Genomic DNA, 16,453 nt, shown 5'->3' on the forward strand with positions numbered 1-16,453 from the left:
GCAGCTGTGTGTGTGTGTGTGTGTGTGTGTGTGTGGAGGCGGGAGAGATGGGATGCATGTGCAGAAGTTTGTGGTGTTCAAAACGAGGAGGAGAACAGAGCGGAGTGGCCAGGAGAAGAGGATCATCGAAGGCGGCGACGTGGGGGAGACGAGGACAGGGGAGCGGATGGCACTCTGTGGCAGGACATCTCATCCTGTGAAATTGCACTTGAACATGTGTCCTTGATGGACTCGCGCTTTGAGGACGAGTGCATGGGTGGGCACCAGTGAGTTCCCTAGGCAACGCGCTACCCATTTCCGCCCTGCCTTCCAGATGTTCCCTGTGTATGCTTGGTGCACGTAAGCGCATCCAGAAGATGCCCGCGCGGCTTTCTCAAGGTGCGGTGGTGGTGGCGCATGTGAGGAGGCGACGCAGCCTTGTTGATACCCACGCACGTGTGTGGGAGGGGAGTAGGAGCCTGCGTGCCCCCCGCACCCACGACCGCCGACCGATCTGCTCCTCTTATCCTTTATGGCCAATATTTCGCTTCCTCTGCACCTATGGCGCTTAGTTGTACCGGTGCACAATGCCCGTTATGTATGTGTTCGAGTGCAGCATGCGCGCGCCTCTCTCGCTGCTCACCTCAAAGATCATCGCCCCCACCAGCGCGCGAGGACGAGGAGGAGGCAGGAAAAACGGCATCAGGGAAGGAGGTCTCATGCGCCTCGAGCAACTCAGCAACTGCCACCTGAAACTCCTCGAGTCGTTCGCGCAGCCCCTCCATTGTGGCCCGTGCACGCTGCTCTGCTTCGGACAGCGTAGCGGCCGGCTCCGTGCTCGCAGACGCCTGTGCTGACCCCACGCTATCTTCCATAAGCACAGCCTCAAGAGCTGCGGCCGTAAGTGAGGTGGCGTTGTCTGCGACTGCAGCGCCCGCAGCATCACGCACTGAAGTTTCCTCTGCTGGCTTGACGTCAGTCGTCAGCACCGGCTCCCAGGCCGACTCCATCTCGGCCCACGGAATAAAGGCAAACAGAGCGTCGATGTGCTGCTGCACACTTGAACGAACAAAGCGGTAGCACAGCGCTTGACGCACCTCCATCGCCGCCGACTCGTGCGCCCACTCGTCGCCGCTGTCTTCATGGTGGAGCGGTGCCGCAGACCCCCTCGAGGATGCGGCAGCAGCACCGTCGGTGTTGTCGCTTGGCATCGACACCGTCAACGGATGCGGGTGCACAAGAGGGAGGTCGCGCACGAGCGCATGGCACGACCGCAGCACCATTGTGCTCCACACGAGTGCCGCGCATGCGCGCTCAATATGCTTCGCCATGAACGGCGAGTCAGCCAGCACAGAGGCAAAGGTCGACTCCACCTCTTTCAGCGGTTTCCGCTCCCCCGCGCTGCTGCTTGCATCACTCGTGCTACTCAGAGTCACGGTATGCGCATCGTTGCCTCTGGCTGTAGCGCCACCGTCGTACGACGTGAAGAAGCCTTGTGACTCGCCGTGTCGACGGCGCCGCCTACGCTCCTGCGCCTCCGCCTTCTCCGTCACTGCCGCAAAGGGGCAGGAGAAGCACTGCGACACGCGAGGAAACGCTTCGAAGGGCAGCAGTCGCACCCGCACACGCTTTGGCCGGCGACAGCCCATCTGCTGATAGGCGCCGTTGCTGAAACGAGGGTAGGGCTGATGCAGACCCAGCGGTGCGGACGCCGGATCAGAGCCGCTGTCAGGATCACCAAGTCGGTGCTGTTGGCACACGAGGGAGTTCTCGTGCTGGGTGCACTGCGCCTCTGCCTGCTCCGCAGCCAAGGCGGCGTGTTGATGCAGTGAGTTGCCCACGTGCCGCACCACATCGCCGAGGGACTCCGCAACGATGCGCACGAGTAGGGCGGCGCAGAGCCACAGAAGCAGAGGTTTGTACACCTCCTCCTTGACCTCGTCCACAAAGTGCAGAGGTGCGGCGTGGCCGCTGCTGGACGTGCTCGACGCCGTCGGAAGTGTGTGCGGGTAGTCGGCAGGCGAGTTTCTCGGCTGCTGCAATGTTGAGTCTGTCGACGTCGTGAAGCCACGCAGGTGATCAGCGAGAGCGCGCAGCACATCCTCCTTAAGCCCAAGTGTGTAGCGGAAAAAGAGGTACTTGGCAGCGTACGGGGCCTCGCTGACCGCGTTCGGCAGCCGCTCCGGCAGGCGCTGCGGCCCACTGGCGGCGATGGCGAGGCTCATTAGGTCGAACCAGTCCAGGAAGTATCCACGGTTCAGCAGGCGATGACTTTGCTCGGGCAGCCGGGACCACACCTTCGCCACGAGGAACGGCGCGGCGTCGTCAAGGTAGTGGGAGAGGAGCGCGTCTGCGAGCGCGGCCTCCGTGTACAACGTTGGCGGCGACCTGCCAGCAGCGGCTGACGCGGAGCTCAGTGCAGACGTGTCAATGTCGGGTGCGGCAACGCCGGGCAGCTCCCGCACGAGCGCGAGGCGCCGTAGACAGCGAAGCAGCTCGAGGCACTCGGTATCCGAGTAGCCGTTGTAGTTCTCTCCCATCGCAATGGCGAGCGAGACCGCCAGCGCCGGCTCCTCCACCTCTACCGTGGCCAGCGCCTTGAGAAGCAGCAGCGACAAGCGAGGTGAGAGCCCTACGGTCGGCACCGCTCGCGCACGGCGGAGAAGCTGCAGGGCGCTCTGCGCACTGGCAGCATCGCGGTGCTCTCCCTTCCACCGCAGGGTCATGAGTGGTGCGCTTGGGCTGGTGAGAAACGGACCGTGAGACACGTCCAGTACCAGCGACGGTACCGTGTCGACACCGCTGAAGCCCAGGGTGGACCGCGTGTGGGGTCGCTTTGGCTGACCAGACTTGCGCCGCACAAGCGGAGTGCGTCGCTTGACACGCACCGGTGTTCCGGTAATCATGACGATCTCCCCATCCTCAGTAGAGGTGTTTAGGTCACAGCTGTGGCGCCCCCGGCCGCCGCCTACGGTTGACTCGCGCGGCGAAAGCGATGTCGACGAGCTTTGCGGCGATGGCGCCACCTCCGTGAGATACGGGCGGCAGTGCTTCGTGGTGCTAAAAAGGCTCTCCGGCACGAGACTCGTGCAAAGGATTCCGTCTTCGCGATCCCAGGCAAAGCGAATCTCGAGCAGTCGCTCCACCACGCGGTCCATCGAGTCGTCGCCGAACTGGGTCAGGGTAGGCTCCAGCACATCTTGCCGCTTGCGACGCGTGCGCACCCTGCTGCCGGCGCGGTCCCATGGCGTGCCCCAACTGCGCGTCGGGTCCGTCATCATGCGCACAGCGTCGAAGCTGCTAATTACACCCGACGTCCGAGTGATGGGGAGACGCGCGAGAGGAGAGAGACGGTACTCCGTCTTGAAGTAGTTCGCGAACGGCCGCTTCGACTTCTTCAGCGCCTTGCGGCCAGCGTGCTGGCGGGCTGCGATACCGGCGTCGAGCTGCTGGTGCGACGTGAGCCCGGGCGACATCCAGGAAGCTCGAAAGCGCGGCCTCGCTCGCGATGAGGTCGTCCATCGCCCCAACGTCGTCTTCATGGAAGTGCCAAGGGTAGCTGTTCGTCTCGCCGTCTTCAAGGAGATTCCGTGTCGCGGGAGTCGCCAGACAAGGGCGACGGCGAAGACGAAAAGAAAAGGGGCGATGCTTTGGCGACTATGAAGCCCTCAAGGCGCGGGTGAGACGGAGTGCAAGTATATCAGCAAACACGTGAGCGGACAGGGGGGGGCAAGCAGCACAAGTCAAGAGAGCGAGAAGGCGGTTGCATACAACGCTTCGCGTGATAGCTCCGCCTCCCTCCCTCCTCTCCCTCTTCTCGTGTGCCCCCTTGCTTTGTCGGCCTCTTTTCTGACTTCTCTCTGTGAATGGTACGCTCTATGCGATGTTGTGGAGATGATCAGCTGTATGTACATGTGTGACGGCTCTTGAGTATTCTATGGAGCAAGCGCGAACGCACGTACCCTCTACACAGGTAATCCTGTAGCTGCGGCGTGTAAGTGGCCCCCTACGGGTACTAGGGCTGTCCTCCACTGTCCTCACCCTTGCACTGAATGCAGAGGGGAGGAGGGGGTGTGCGGCACTCCCCGGAAGGATGCCACCTAGCACGTCTCCGTGCCTTCGCTGCGTCTCTCTGTATGTTTCCTCGTCGTCGTTCCGCTCGCTCCTCTCGCCTTTCAGCTGCAGCGCTGCCCACAAGCGACAAGCGGGAGAAGCTGCACACACGTCAGCTGGAGACCAGTACGAAAGGGAGCGGCGGTGCTCGAACAAACAGTGGGGACGCGCAGAGACATGCGTTCTGTTACACGTGTGAGCACGTGCACGCACTGTGACCGAGGATGCTGCGCGGGGAAAAGAATGAGAATGACGCACCTGCTTTGTCGAGGTATGTGCAGGAATGAAGGCGTCTGCGTGAATGAACGTCAATGGCGCACGTAACGCGCAGGCGCATGCACCTAAGCACGGACACACGGAACGATGGGCTGGGGGGAGCACCGCTTCTCTGCGCTCTGATCCGCCGCTTTGGTTTTTTTATGTTGCTGATTCCTTGATAGTGGTTGATGTCGTTGTTATGCGTGTGTGTGTGTGTGTGTGTGTAGTGGAGGAGTTGAGTGCGTCGATAAAAAAGTGCGGCAAGGAAGAAAAGCGATAGGAGGGAAGCACATGATTCAGAGCATGAGAAAATAAAAGTGGGAAGGGAGTTGCTGATGGCACGAACGACGTCCGTTGAAGCGCCTACACATTCCTTCAGCCTCCTCCCCCGGTCCCTTTGCAGTTCGGGAGGTGATGGTGCCTCATACTAAAGCGAAGGTAGCGCTGCGGAGGCCGCTCGCGCAGACCTGCATGTGTCCATAGAATCCTAACAACACTTTCTCTTCAGTGCATGCGAGGTTATATGTGTGTGTGTGGATGTGTGTGTGCACCATCAAGGCGGCAGCGCACTCGTGGTGCACTGCAACACAAATACAAATAGCAACGCCAAGCGTCAAGGTAGGCCAAACTCGACACGCAGAGAGACGCGCGGCATCCCAATCAGCGTGAGCGAGTACATATATACGTATGCTTCTGGCTGCCAGAACAATGGGATCGGGTTGGCTCAACAATCTATCGGAGTTACCGTCGTGGACATCCCCGACCTGCAACCTTCCTTTGTGTCCAAGCCAGTCGTCCATAAGGGGTGGCGGCATGAAAGCAGTGAAAGGTGAGAAGCGGAGCAGAGCAGGACCCAAGGCACTTCCTCCTCCCTCCCTCTTTCGCAGTCATTTTCAGGAGTAGTTGCCCTTGTTCGTCAGTCCGTAGGCTGGATGTTCGTCTTTCCAGTCATCCCAGGCGCTATCCTTCTGCCGCTGCCGCTCCTCCACGCCGTCCTGACCAAGGCGTGCGTCCTCCTCAGCCTGTTGCTGCCGCCTCGCCTGGGCCTCGTCCACCTGCCGCTGAATCTCCGCCATCTCCAGTTCGGCGAACTCCTGCAGCGTCATGGTCGGAGCGTTGCGGTCTATCATCAATTCGTTGCGGATCTGCTGGCGGTACAGCTGGGCGTTGCTGCTGCCGCAGACGGCGAGAGAGGAGGAGGCGGCAGCCGTCGCGGTCGCTGCAGGTGCCGTGACGCCGCCCGACTGCACAATGTCGCTGGTGTGCACCTGCTGCGGGTGATCGGCTGTCCCGGCCACCATCATGCCGCCCGGCAGAATCGTGTAGGTGTGCCGCCCCAGCGACAGCTCTCCTCGGCGCACGGAGTCCATCGTGTCCTGGTACTGCTTCGAGATGGCGGCCCGCTGCTCTGGGTTTAACGCCTCGAGCATGCTGAGCTCACGAGACGATATTTGAAGTTGATGGCAACCTTCGTAGATAGACCACTTCAGCCGCGCCAACGCACGCGCGCGCAGCGTCTCCTCCTCTTCGCCTCCCGTTTCCTCTGCCGCCTCGCCCTCCTCGGCCATCAGCTCCCGCATGCGGCGCCGCTTCGCGCGGAGGTAGCCCACCTTGTCATCCTCGGCCTTTAGCGCCGCCCGAAGCGATGCGATGGTGCGAGAGAGCTCAACGCGCTGCGACCGTTGGTCGGCACGGTACACGGCGTGCGTGTCCAGCGTCTTCTTGTCGACAAGCTCGATATTCTCCATCCACTCAAAGAAGACCTTGAGCCACGCGTGAGAGCGGGCAAGCGCTTCTTGCCGCGACAAAGACCGCAGCTCCTCCTCTCGAAGGGAGAGAGAGGTCAGATTGGCCGCGGAATGCGCGACCGTTTCCATCTGTTGTGCACCGCTGTCCTGCTCGCTGCGACGAAGCACGTCCTCGCCCCACATGCGCTCGTCCGCCGAGCCCGCTTGCTGTTGTGCGGTGCCGTTGCTGCTGCCACCATCGTTCCCAGCGCGGCTATCCTGGGCGCGTTTCATGGGGCCCTGGATGCGCTGGAAGAGGTCCGCCAGAATATACGGCGTCCACAGCATCTCCAGGGATGTGGTCGAGTAGTCGTCTATCTCGTCGTTTGGTGAAAAGGCTCCAACGGCGGAGAGGTGGCGCCAGAACAGCTCAAACCCCGCCACCAACGAGCGTATCTGCGCGTTGAGTGTGGCATCTGTGCTGGCGAGAGAGGCGTTGACAACTTCAGCGATGTAGGTGTCGCAGAGGCTGTTGAAGTGTCCCTTGACGGTAACGAAGTCACGCGCTGCATCCGTGTTGTTCGACATTGCGCCTCAATCGCGTGGCCTGAAGTGGCAATGGCGGGTGGCTGCAACGCCGTTCTGCTTCCTCTAGTTGGAGAAGGGGGGGGGGGGCTGCGCACCACTGCCGACCCCTTCGATGAGAACGAAAGAGAGACCGAGAGGAAGCGCGAGGTGCTTTGCCCTTCAACGATCACAACACGCGCGCACACACACACACGCAATCACGTCCGCCTTCGTTCCGTTGGCAAGCGGCTCCGAGACCCGTATCCTTTTTTCGCTTGTCTTGCACGTCTGCTGATGTGATGCTACTCCTCGCGGTGAAGGATGAAGGCACGCGGTGAAAGGGGGAGAAGTGAGGAAGCGGACATTTTGGGGGGAAGGGGAAGGAGGGAGCGAAAGATAAAAGGCGAGGTAAGCGCTTGACAGGAGAGTGTGGAAGAGTGAGGAAGGGCACCTGCCACAGTAGATTTTGGTGTACGGCATGGTGCGAAACGCAGTGACGGGTGTTTCAGTGGTCGACAAGGAAAAGAGGGATGACGCAAATAGCAGCGGAGGCGATGTCCAGTATCCTCGCGTACGTGACAGAGACAGAAGCCTTCGCACTAATGGCAGCACCGGCACATGACACCCCAAAAAACATTCTTCGTCCCTCCTCTTCTTCCTACAAGTCACACACTCGATCATGTCTTAGAGCAGCTGTGCAATGTTCTTGAGTGCTGTGCCGCCTCTCCTCTTCGGCATGTTTTCGACCCTCCCCCCCCCCTCTTGCAGTGTATGCGGATAGCGCGCAAGAGAGAAAGAGAACACCGCGCAGCCCAGTCGCCGCCCTTGTGTCGGCCACATATGTAGTAGAGCACAAGGAGCAAAACGCGGCAGCCTTTTTTTTGTTTGTTTGTTTTTGTGTGTGTCTCCCTGAGCTCGCTTATTCCGTCCGTCTGTTTTGTTGTTGCGGCCCTTGTCGTTGCTACGATGCTGAGAATGTGTGTGTGTGTGTGTGTGTGTGTGAGTGTGTGTATAAGAAAGCGAGGACCGGAGCGCAAAGAGGGTAGGAGGCGACGCAGACTCACATCTGCAAGCGTGCAGGCAAAAAAGGAGGTGTACAAGGTGAGCGGCATCGAACTCAACGTGTTTCAGCCCGTGTACCGTGGGCCAGGCCCTGCACGTCGGCGAAAGGCCAGCTCGACCGTGGGGTGCTCTAGCATCTTCTCCTGCCTATACTGCTCAAAAGGGGAAGGTTCCTTTTTTCTGCCCCTTTCGCCGGCGTCCCCCTCCTTCGCGGCCGCCTCGGCCTCCTCCCTGGCGTCGGCCTCGAGATCGTCTGCGTCGATCCCCGTGCCAGGGCGTGCCTGCGTGCGCGCCTCCCGCCACCCGGGAACCTTGCCCGCCGCAGAGGACTGCTCCTTGAAGCTGGCCGGTGAGAGAGTCGCTGCCCGCTCGGCAAAGCGCGCGGTCCAGGCTTCGGCCAGCTCTCGATTCTTGCTCACCAGCGCGCAGCGACGCAGCGAGGAGCACAGCGTGATCTTCATCGCCGTGCGGGACCCAAATGGGATGGAAGAGCCCGCGTCATTAAGCTCTGCCCACATAGCCTCGGCCATCTCCAGCGCCTCCGCCCGCTCCTCGGCCAGGGCGCTGCGGGAGAGCTGCGCGATGAGGCGACTCTCCGTCTCCACCGTCTGCATGCGCGGCATTTTCTGGTGCAGCTGTGACTGAAGCTTGCGGCGCAGCTCCGCAACACTCTCGTTCAGGCTATTCAGTGCTGTGAAGTGCTGCAGACTGGGAAGGGTGCGTGCGCAAAGGCCGCCCAACACGCCCGCATAGCACCACCAGCGTGTGGCTCTCATGGCTCGCCACCGGGGAGGGGAGAGGAGGATGTAGCCGCTGTACTGTTTCGTGCTCCTTCAGCAGGACGAGGAGAGGATTGTGGTGCAAGAGTGCTACATAGAAAAAGGGAAGGAGGTGCACAATGGCAGCGACATGGTGCATAAACCTGCGCTACGTCATGATCGCCGCTGCCCCATCGGTCGACGCTCCACTGTAGACCTCCAACCCTTCCCCTCTCCCCGCATGAAACACCCGCGCGAGAAGAAGAGCAGCGGTATTTGTTCTCTATTGGGGGCCCACTTGCGAGAAAAGAAGCACCACGCGGAGAGTCCCCACCGCACAGTGCAGGAACACTCACGAAGCTAGCGAAGAGAAAGTGCCGACAGGCGCTGCAGTTGTTCTCTTCGAATGCGTCTTTACACAAGTCCGGACAAGGACGACGGCAGCCACGCTGTTCCGCACACTCCATCCGCATCACTTAGTGAACAGAAAGACGCGCATGCGAGGCGCGCCTGCGCAGTTGAGCGAAGGGTTCGCGTTGCGGAGAGGGAGGGGAGGCCGCCGCCACATGTGGAAGGGAAGACGGAGAAGCGCGGAGACACGAAAAAGAAGCGGGGGCCGGCCCATCAGCGTTGCGGGAGACACTGTGTGACCGCCCTTAGACACGTGCATGCGCTGCGCCATTTGCGAACGCCGTACCGCAACAGCAAGGAAGGTTACACGAGAAGACACAAGCATACACACACATACACATCTATCTATCGATATAGAGAGAGACATGGATAGATGTGTATGTGCATGTGTATGTGCATGTGTACCAAACAACAAGAAGCGGCTTGAACGCATACGCAACGTCCTTGATTACTCGATGGAAGGTTCGTTACACAACACACACACACACACATAGGTAGAGAGAGGCTAGCACGGCAGCAACATCACATGCGCGCGATTGGAGAGAACATGTTCGGTCTTGGGTCAGTTGTCGCCCAAGTCGTGATCCTGAACCTCCGCCTCATCAGCCACCTGCAGTGTCTCATCCAGCACACTGCACAAGTTGCTCACGTACCCCACATCCTCGATGTCTACCGGGCGAAAGGTCACCAGATTGAAGTCCGTGAGCAGCGCTCCGATTTGGCGCGACATGGCACGGAAGCGCGGCGGAAGCCTTGAGAGGTCCATGTAGTCGAAGTCGCACATGCAGAAGTGCTCCAGCATACCGTTCTCCTTGAAGTCTTTGCTTAACAAGTCGCATTTCGTGAGGACGTTGATGAAGGGGCAGTCGAAGCAAACCATACTGGAAAGCGAGAACATGCAGCCCGAAATAAACTTGCCGCTGTCCGCCGTCGTGGCGAGCGCGTCAAGCAGATAGAGCACCGTCGTATAGTAGCCCTCCTGTTGGAGGAGGCGCACAAAGGCGGGAACGGCCGGCTGGTTCGACAGCACCTCCACCTGTCCTGGCATGTCCACGATAATGAAATCGTCGGCATAGTCGCCGAGCTGCTGGGACACCCACGTGGCACCGGCGGTGACGAGGTACTCCATGCAGAAGACAAGGCCGCCGTTCGGGCCCAGTCCTTTTCCCTCCATCGCGTCCTCGAGCGAGATGAGGTCACGAATGTCCATCGACGGCTCATATGGCAGCAAGTCCGCCGCTGGGTCCATGTTAGCGATGTGGGTGGAGCGACCCATGGTGGCGTAGTGCTCGGCCAGCACACCGCACAGGGTGCTCTTGCCAGACCCGGCTGGTCCGATTATGACGGCGGCGTACTTGCCCATTCGCTTACCTGTTTCGTGCGGTGATGAACAGAGGAGTATATCTGTGTGTGTGTGTGTGTGTGATGTGTGTGGCGGTCGAAGCCGCCGTACCAAGCAGTGCTCTACGGCAACGATGAGGGCAAAGGTGCACAACACACACACGACCCGCGCACTCGCGCAAGGCGAAAGAGGGCACCTCCGTGTGCTCAGGCAGAATAAGGGACTCGCCAGACAAACAACCGTCCCTTGACTGTCTCCGGTGAGTGGGGAGAGTGGGAGAATTTGCACGCCAGCGAGAGCGGGAAAGAGACGGGGATTCAAACTGCTCCGTCACGCCCTTCGCCGAACGCATTGGCGGACAAGAAGCCCATCCACAAAAGAGGAAGGAGAGTAAACGAAGCAAGCAAGAAGAGAGAGAGAGAGAGAAGGACGAAAAAACCGGAGAAATGGCAGGTCCGCGAGAAGGGGCAAGCAAACAGCAAAACAAAAAAAAGAAGGAAGTGATCCCGCGAACACCCGTTGGAGCACCTGCCCGCCCGCCCCCCACCCTTCCACCGGATCCGCGACAGCCGCAGGCCCGCCTGCACGCGCTCCCCTGTTTGCATCGACTTTTGGCTGCCCACCGCGTCCATTTCTCTGCCATACAGCATGGGCACAACGCCACTGTACCCCCGGCACTGCCACGGGCCCCACACACCGCGTGGCGCCAAGCAGCCGTAGACACGCGCCAGTGCAGAAGTGCGCCGACCCAGCCGGCGAAGCGCGGCCTCCGCCCCAGACCCTATACCCACCCTCCCCCGCTCCGCAGGGTCGCCCCCACAGCCGCTCACCTCGTGGCCGGTCGCCACCTTGCGCATCCCTCGGGGCGTCTCGGGCTCCCCGAGCCAGGGGGCGGTGAGGGCCGGGTGGGATACGCTCGGGTCATGGCGGCATACTGCCCATCATATGGTTCGCACAAACACGTTCACAGCTGCAGGCCTCCCCCACGCAGCGCCATCCAGGACATGGCTGGCGACACCCGTAGCGATAAATCGCTCTGACTTCGCTACGTCGTAGGTGCCTGACCCTGGCACCACCAGAGGTGGTCCGGCACGGACGGGGATAGGGGGAGGGGCAGCCTGGCTTCCCCGCAGAGAGGATGGAGTGGGGAGTGCACGCGACCATGATGTACCACGCCCTGAGGCGGCCCCAACCTTGTCATCAGGACGCAGGATGGTGTGAGGGAAATAGGTAAAGTCGAAGCACACTCGCACCGGGAGAGAAAAGGGTGCGCTGCACCTTCGGATGCCTCAGTGAGGGTGTCCTTTCCTTTGTCTGTGTGTGTGTATGCGTGTCTGTTCTTAGTGGTTCAAAACCAGAGTGGGACAGGAAGCTCCAGACTCACGCGCACAGACACCCACTCACTCCATATAACAACTCGACAAGCGGCGCAGGTACGCACCTACTCTCTCCCTCCATCCCGTTACGTCCCCATCCCTCACCCTCTCGTCGACGAGAGGAGACGCGGCGAGGGAGATAGCACTCAACTTTGTCCCTGAGCCTCCCTCTGCCCGCCTCGCTCTCGCGGTCGCTTTCCGTTGCTCCCGGTGCCCTTCACCAGGGTGGAGCTCATATACACCGGTGCAAACGACGGTGATGCCGCACCAAGAGGGTGCGGCAGGGTGTTGGCACGGGCAGTGGTCAGCCCGCCGCTTGCAGCGGCAGCAGGGGGCACAGATGAAGGAGCCTCCGCTCCCGTTGCTCTTGGCTTGGACGTCGAGGTCAGCGCAGGTGAAATAAAATTCACATTCGCTGCCTGGGCTGCGCGCTGCTTCGACGCTGCTGTCTCGGGCACCGGTCCATCCAGCTGCAAGTCGCTCAACCGAAATGTCGTGACCACCGAGAAAAGCGTCCACTGCAGGCGCCCGCGCAGCTCCTCATCCGTCAACAGCGCGGCTCGTCGGCGAGCCAGGGCCGCCTTGGCATACCTCTTCTTCATCTCGCATACTGTGTCCAGTAGGTACGACTGCGACTTCAAGTTCTCCAGCCGCGTCTCCGTCTCCTCCTCATCAAAGGCCAAGATGCGACGGTAGGACTCGACGAGCTTGCGGAACATGTCGTGTCGCACGTCGTCCTCGTGGAGAAAGTGAAACATGGGGTTGTGCCGCTGCTTGCTCTGTACGGCAGCGAGGAACTTGTCGCCGTACTTGGCGGTGTATTGAGCTGTCGTCGACAGCACGTCCATCAACAGCGCCGTCACATCCACAGTGCCGGCCTTCCGGTCCAGAGAGTAGTGGTTCGGAAACGGATCCTCGAGATATCGACGAGCCTCTGCCTCGGTCTGACGCAGCAGCTCCTCGCGCTGCGGGTCGCTCTTGGCGCCGGCGGTACCGCCCATCGTGCGAGTGATGGTGCCAGCCTTCGTCATCGTCGCCGCCCCCTTATCTCTGCCTGCCGCGCCGTCTCTGTCCTTGTGCTCACCCGGCTTCTGCGGCCGCAGCTCCGGGTGCTGGCGAAACTCCGTCAGCTTGCTAAGAAAGTAGGGGTAAAATATGTGCGACGTATCCACGAAAAGGAACTGATTGCGCTTGCTCGAGGCGAGCAGCTTAGCCACCATCTCATCCGCCTTGCGCCGGTCCAAGGCACTGAGGCGCGCGGCGAAGGCATCCACCTTCTCCCGCAGCTCCGGGCCCGGAGTGACGATCGTCGGAAGCGCCTCCTCGTTCTCCATCGTCCCCTGCAGATCGAGCTGGTTGCGTGCTGTGCGACGCTCGCCGGTGGTAGGGAAGAGGCGAAAGAAGAGCAGCGTAAGCACTTGCTGAGGGGGAGGAGCGGAGGGAGGGACTACTAGGGAGCCACGCACCGAGGGAAGGGGGTGGGACTGCTGGTGAGATGCTCCAGAACCACTCGGGGGAGGGGGAGAAAACACACACGAGAACAGCCTTCGCTTGTCTTCTCTCTGACAGCATACATAAACACACACGCGCACTTGCCGCTGTGTGCGTCGGATGAAGCGAACGAGACGAGACGTCGACCGCGACAAAGGAGCAATGAGAAGCGTAGGCGCACTCACCGCTGCAGGCAACGGTGATGGTGGTGGTGTCTGCGGCGTCTCACAGCCTCCCCGACGATGATGGACGTATACGTGCACGTGTGTATGTATATGCGCCTGTCTGTCTGTCTGTCTGTGTGTGTGTGTGTGTGTGTGTGTGTGTGTGTGTGTGCATAAGAATTGAGCGAGAGGCAGCAGCCAATAGAAAGGAAAGAAGAGAGGGGAAAATGAGAAGAGCAGGGCCCGCAGAGGAGCAGTCAGCGCACTGGAGAAGAGGGTAAGCGAGTGGAAGAGATGCCTCACCCTCTCTTCCTCATCGGAAACGAAAAGAGGATCGTCGGCACACTGTACACACAACCACGCATACACACACACACACACATCGTGGGTTGCCCTGTCGCGCTGACGTTGATGGTGAGTTGGCAGGGTGGCGGGAGGTACAGCATGTGATACGGAGCACGAGGAAGAAGCGGCGCACCTACGCACACACAAACCACAAGGGGGAGAGAGATCAGTGGGGTGTCCTTTTTTCCTCTTCTCGTCCGTGCTCTTCCGTTCCATCACGTGCATACCCACCTATCTGCGCACGGCACGGAAGGAGGTAGGTGGGCAGAGAAGGACGGGCAGCACCAGCACCGTCGTCACGAATGCCATAGCCGACCGCTCCTCCAAAACAGCACTCCTCCTCGGCGTCATGCGCAACGAAACCCCTCCCCCATAGAGAGAAAGCAGCGACGACAGCAGCGACGACAGCAGCGACGACAGCAGCGGTTGCGTTGCGATGGCTGTGCAGACGTTGTGCACTCGGTACGCAGACACGCCCTCCGCACCAAGCGGAGCCCCTGATTATCTTTTGCTGCTCGCCACCATGTCGGCCTACTTGTGCGAGCCTTGTAACGATCTATGACCCAACACTGATGCCACCACACAAGGCCTCAACACCGCGCACCTGCCGCCGTCTCCCACACTTCCACCTCATCTCACGGCACCGAAAAGATCACGACACTCGTCTCCAGCGTTGGTGAGTTCACGTCCACCAGCACCAGCGCCCCAGAGCGGGCAAAGGACGGCACGCAGATCAGGCGTACGCCAGCCTCTGCACGGGCAGCCTTGTTCTCCTCGTCCTTCGTAGACGCGGCGCTCAGCTTCTCCTTCGATCGCGCCGATAGCGAAGCTGGACCCGTGAAGCTGTGGTGAGTCTCTTCATGCAGCTCCTCCAGCGTTGCGTAGCGCGTCTCGAACTGCGGCTGATCGCAAGCCACGACGCAATGCGGCGTGTGCTGGAACAGGAAAGGGTCGTGGTTGCAGAAAGGGTAACTGAAGAGCGTGTTGGGGGCCGTCGGGCAGGCGCAGCCAGACACCACCACCATGCACATGGTGTCCAGCCGCGTCGGAAAGCGTGACTCGCGGGCCACGTCGTTTATGTTCTGCCCGGACGTCACGAAGAAGTTGACACCGTCGGCTACCTCGACCTTGTGTTTCTTCGCCTCCGACTCCACGCGCTCCTCGCCCCTCACCTCCGACTCGGCGGAGGCCGCGGCGGGCGGCTGTGCAGTGAAGCAGAACGGATTGGAGACGAGTCGCAGCGTGGAGTGCTTGCCAGCTTTGGGGAGCAGCAAGGGATGCAGCGGCTGCTGCGGCTGAAACGCATCGGACATGTCGTTAGCGCCAGGCATCAGCTCCACCTCCACGGTGCGCACAACGCGCTCCAGCAGCGTGTCCAGCTGCCGCATCAACGCGGCGGAGGTGACCGTGCTAGCCTGTGCCTTGTCATCGTTCAGCCGAACGTGGTCAGACGGGTCGAGCTTCACTTTCTTCTTGAGCTTCAGCTCGTCAGTGGGGGCAATACTGTCACCTCCAATCACCAGTCGCGATACGCACTTCGCCTTGGCTCGCAAGGAGGCGTTGCCCGTGTTGCCGCAGAGGAACTCCACCAACAGCTCCAGCGAGGCCCGTGCGCGAGCCGCCGCGGCCTGCTCCTCCTTGCTACTGCCACGTGGAATGTTGATGTTCAGTCCGCTCACAAAGGCGATGTAGCACGGGCTTGCGGCGCGAATCAACGGCCGCGGGACAACCATGAAACTCAAGTCCCCGCTGAAGGCGTAGCGAAGCACCTTAATGCTGCCATTGGAGAGCAGGGTGCCATAGACGCCCAGCACGACCCCGGTGCAGAAGCGCTCGGCATCGAGTCCCTGCAGCAGGACGCGGCCGCTGCTGTCCTCCAGCATCAGCTCATCGGCGCTGTTGCACACGTTGTAGTGCTCATCAGCGGCGGCAAGCGTTTGCCCGTCGTTGCTCACATCCTCTTCGGCATCATTGCCGCGGTGCATTGCAGCGGCTGCAGCTTCCTCAGATCTGTCGAGAGGCGCGGCCTCCACCACGCCGCTCTCCTCATCGTTATCGTCATCGCCAGCGTCGATGCGGACGAGCTCACTCTGATATTCGTCAAGGAAGCGGGGCAGCAGCTTCATGTTCTTGTACACAATGCCGACACACACAGCTGGCACGCCAGGTTGCAGCTCAAGCACGCGCCGGGGCTTCATGGCGCCGGCCTCTGGGCCATACATCGGGTCCGCCCGCACAAGGCGCTGGATGGCCTGCAGAGCAGACGTGTATTGCGCCCCCATTCGGCATCGGTACATGGGTGCATACTGCTGCGTGAACTCCAGAGAACGAAGAAGAAAGCGCTGATGGGTACGTGTAATGGGGCACGCGCTGCGTGTCTCGACAGCCGCAGCAGCAGAGCCGCTATGGCTCATGGCTGACACTTTTCCTCTCGTCAGCACTTTCTGTTGCAGTGTGTTCTGCGTGTGCGTGCGGCCCCGTGTACGCGTCTATCGTTCTCCCGGTGGCGTGCGTGTATGTGTGTGTGTGTGTGTGTGTGTGTGTGTGTGTGTTGCGGGGGGAGGAGGCGGAGATGTACGTGCGAGTGAGCGCTGAGAACGACTAGATGCGCTCTCGTAGACCGCGTCGAATCGCTCCCGTATACCGATCGCTTTTCGAGTTTGATCCGTTAACGTGGCGATCGCTCCCAGGCAGTGGTGTGTCATGCTTTACGGCAGTACGCAACGTTTACGAAGCAGGGGAGAAAGAGAGGGACATACAGATTTAGACAGTGTGCGTGTGTGCGCGCGTGAGAAAGAGAGAGTCAGAGTACCTCAGAGGCGGCGCTTGAACGGCAATCCGGCAGAGAAGGCATGAAGGT

At 60.6% G+C, this 16,453-nt stretch overlaps 6 protein-coding genes across 6 annotated transcripts; all 6 read right to left on the reverse strand.

Moving 5' to 3' along the window:
• Positions 1–623: 623 nt before the first annotated feature.
• Positions 624–3,521, reverse strand: LMJF_25_1360 (conserved hypothetical protein; the record flags this gene model as incomplete). The annotated part of the gene is made up of 1 exon (XM_001683839.1): positions 624–3,521. The coding sequence occupies one exon, from the start codon at positions 3,519–3,521 to the stop codon at positions 624–626; it is 2,898 nt and encodes a 965-aa protein (XP_001683891.1).
• Positions 3,522–5,243: 1,722 nt separating this feature from the next.
• On the reverse strand, positions 5,244–6,665 carry LMJF_25_1370 (conserved hypothetical protein; the record flags this gene model as incomplete). The annotated part of the gene is made up of 1 exon (XM_001683840.1): positions 5,244–6,665. One exon carries the CDS (start codon positions 6,663–6,665, stop codon positions 5,244–5,246), a length of 1,422 nt encoding a protein of 473 aa, XP_001683892.1.
• Positions 6,666–7,771: 1,106 nt separating this feature from the next.
• LMJF_25_1380 (conserved hypothetical protein) lies at positions 7,772–8,482 on the reverse strand (the record flags this gene model as incomplete). The annotated part of the gene is made up of 1 exon (XM_001683841.1): positions 7,772–8,482. The coding sequence occupies one exon, from the start codon at positions 8,480–8,482 to the stop codon at positions 7,772–7,774; it is 711 nt and encodes a 236-aa protein (XP_001683893.1).
• A 955-nt stretch (positions 8,483–9,437) lies between these two features.
• On the reverse strand, positions 9,438–10,238 carry LMJF_25_1390 (conserved hypothetical protein; the record flags this gene model as incomplete). Its single annotated transcript, XM_001683842.1, has 1 exon — positions 9,438–10,238. One exon carries the CDS (start codon positions 10,236–10,238, stop codon positions 9,438–9,440), a length of 801 nt encoding a protein of 266 aa, XP_001683894.1.
• Positions 10,239–11,739: 1,501 nt separating this feature from the next.
• Positions 11,740–12,927, reverse strand: LMJF_25_1400 (conserved hypothetical protein; the record flags this gene model as incomplete). The annotated part of the gene is made up of 1 exon (XM_001683843.1): positions 11,740–12,927. One exon carries the CDS (start codon positions 12,925–12,927, stop codon positions 11,740–11,742), a length of 1,188 nt encoding a protein of 395 aa, XP_001683895.1.
• A 1,301-nt stretch (positions 12,928–14,228) lies between these two features.
• LMJF_25_1410 (putative DNA polymerase delta subunit 2) lies at positions 14,229–16,007 on the reverse strand (the record flags this gene model as incomplete). Its single annotated transcript, XM_001683844.1, has 1 exon — positions 14,229–16,007. One exon carries the CDS (start codon positions 16,005–16,007, stop codon positions 14,229–14,231), a length of 1,779 nt encoding a protein of 592 aa, XP_001683896.1.
• Positions 16,008–16,453: the final 446 nt, after the last annotated feature.

This window comes from Leishmania major, chromosome 25 (genome assembly GCF_000002725.2).
Source record: "Leishmania major strain Friedlin complete genome, chromosome 25".
NCBI classification, from domain to species: domain Eukaryota; phylum Euglenozoa; class Kinetoplastea; order Trypanosomatida; family Trypanosomatidae; genus Leishmania; species Leishmania major.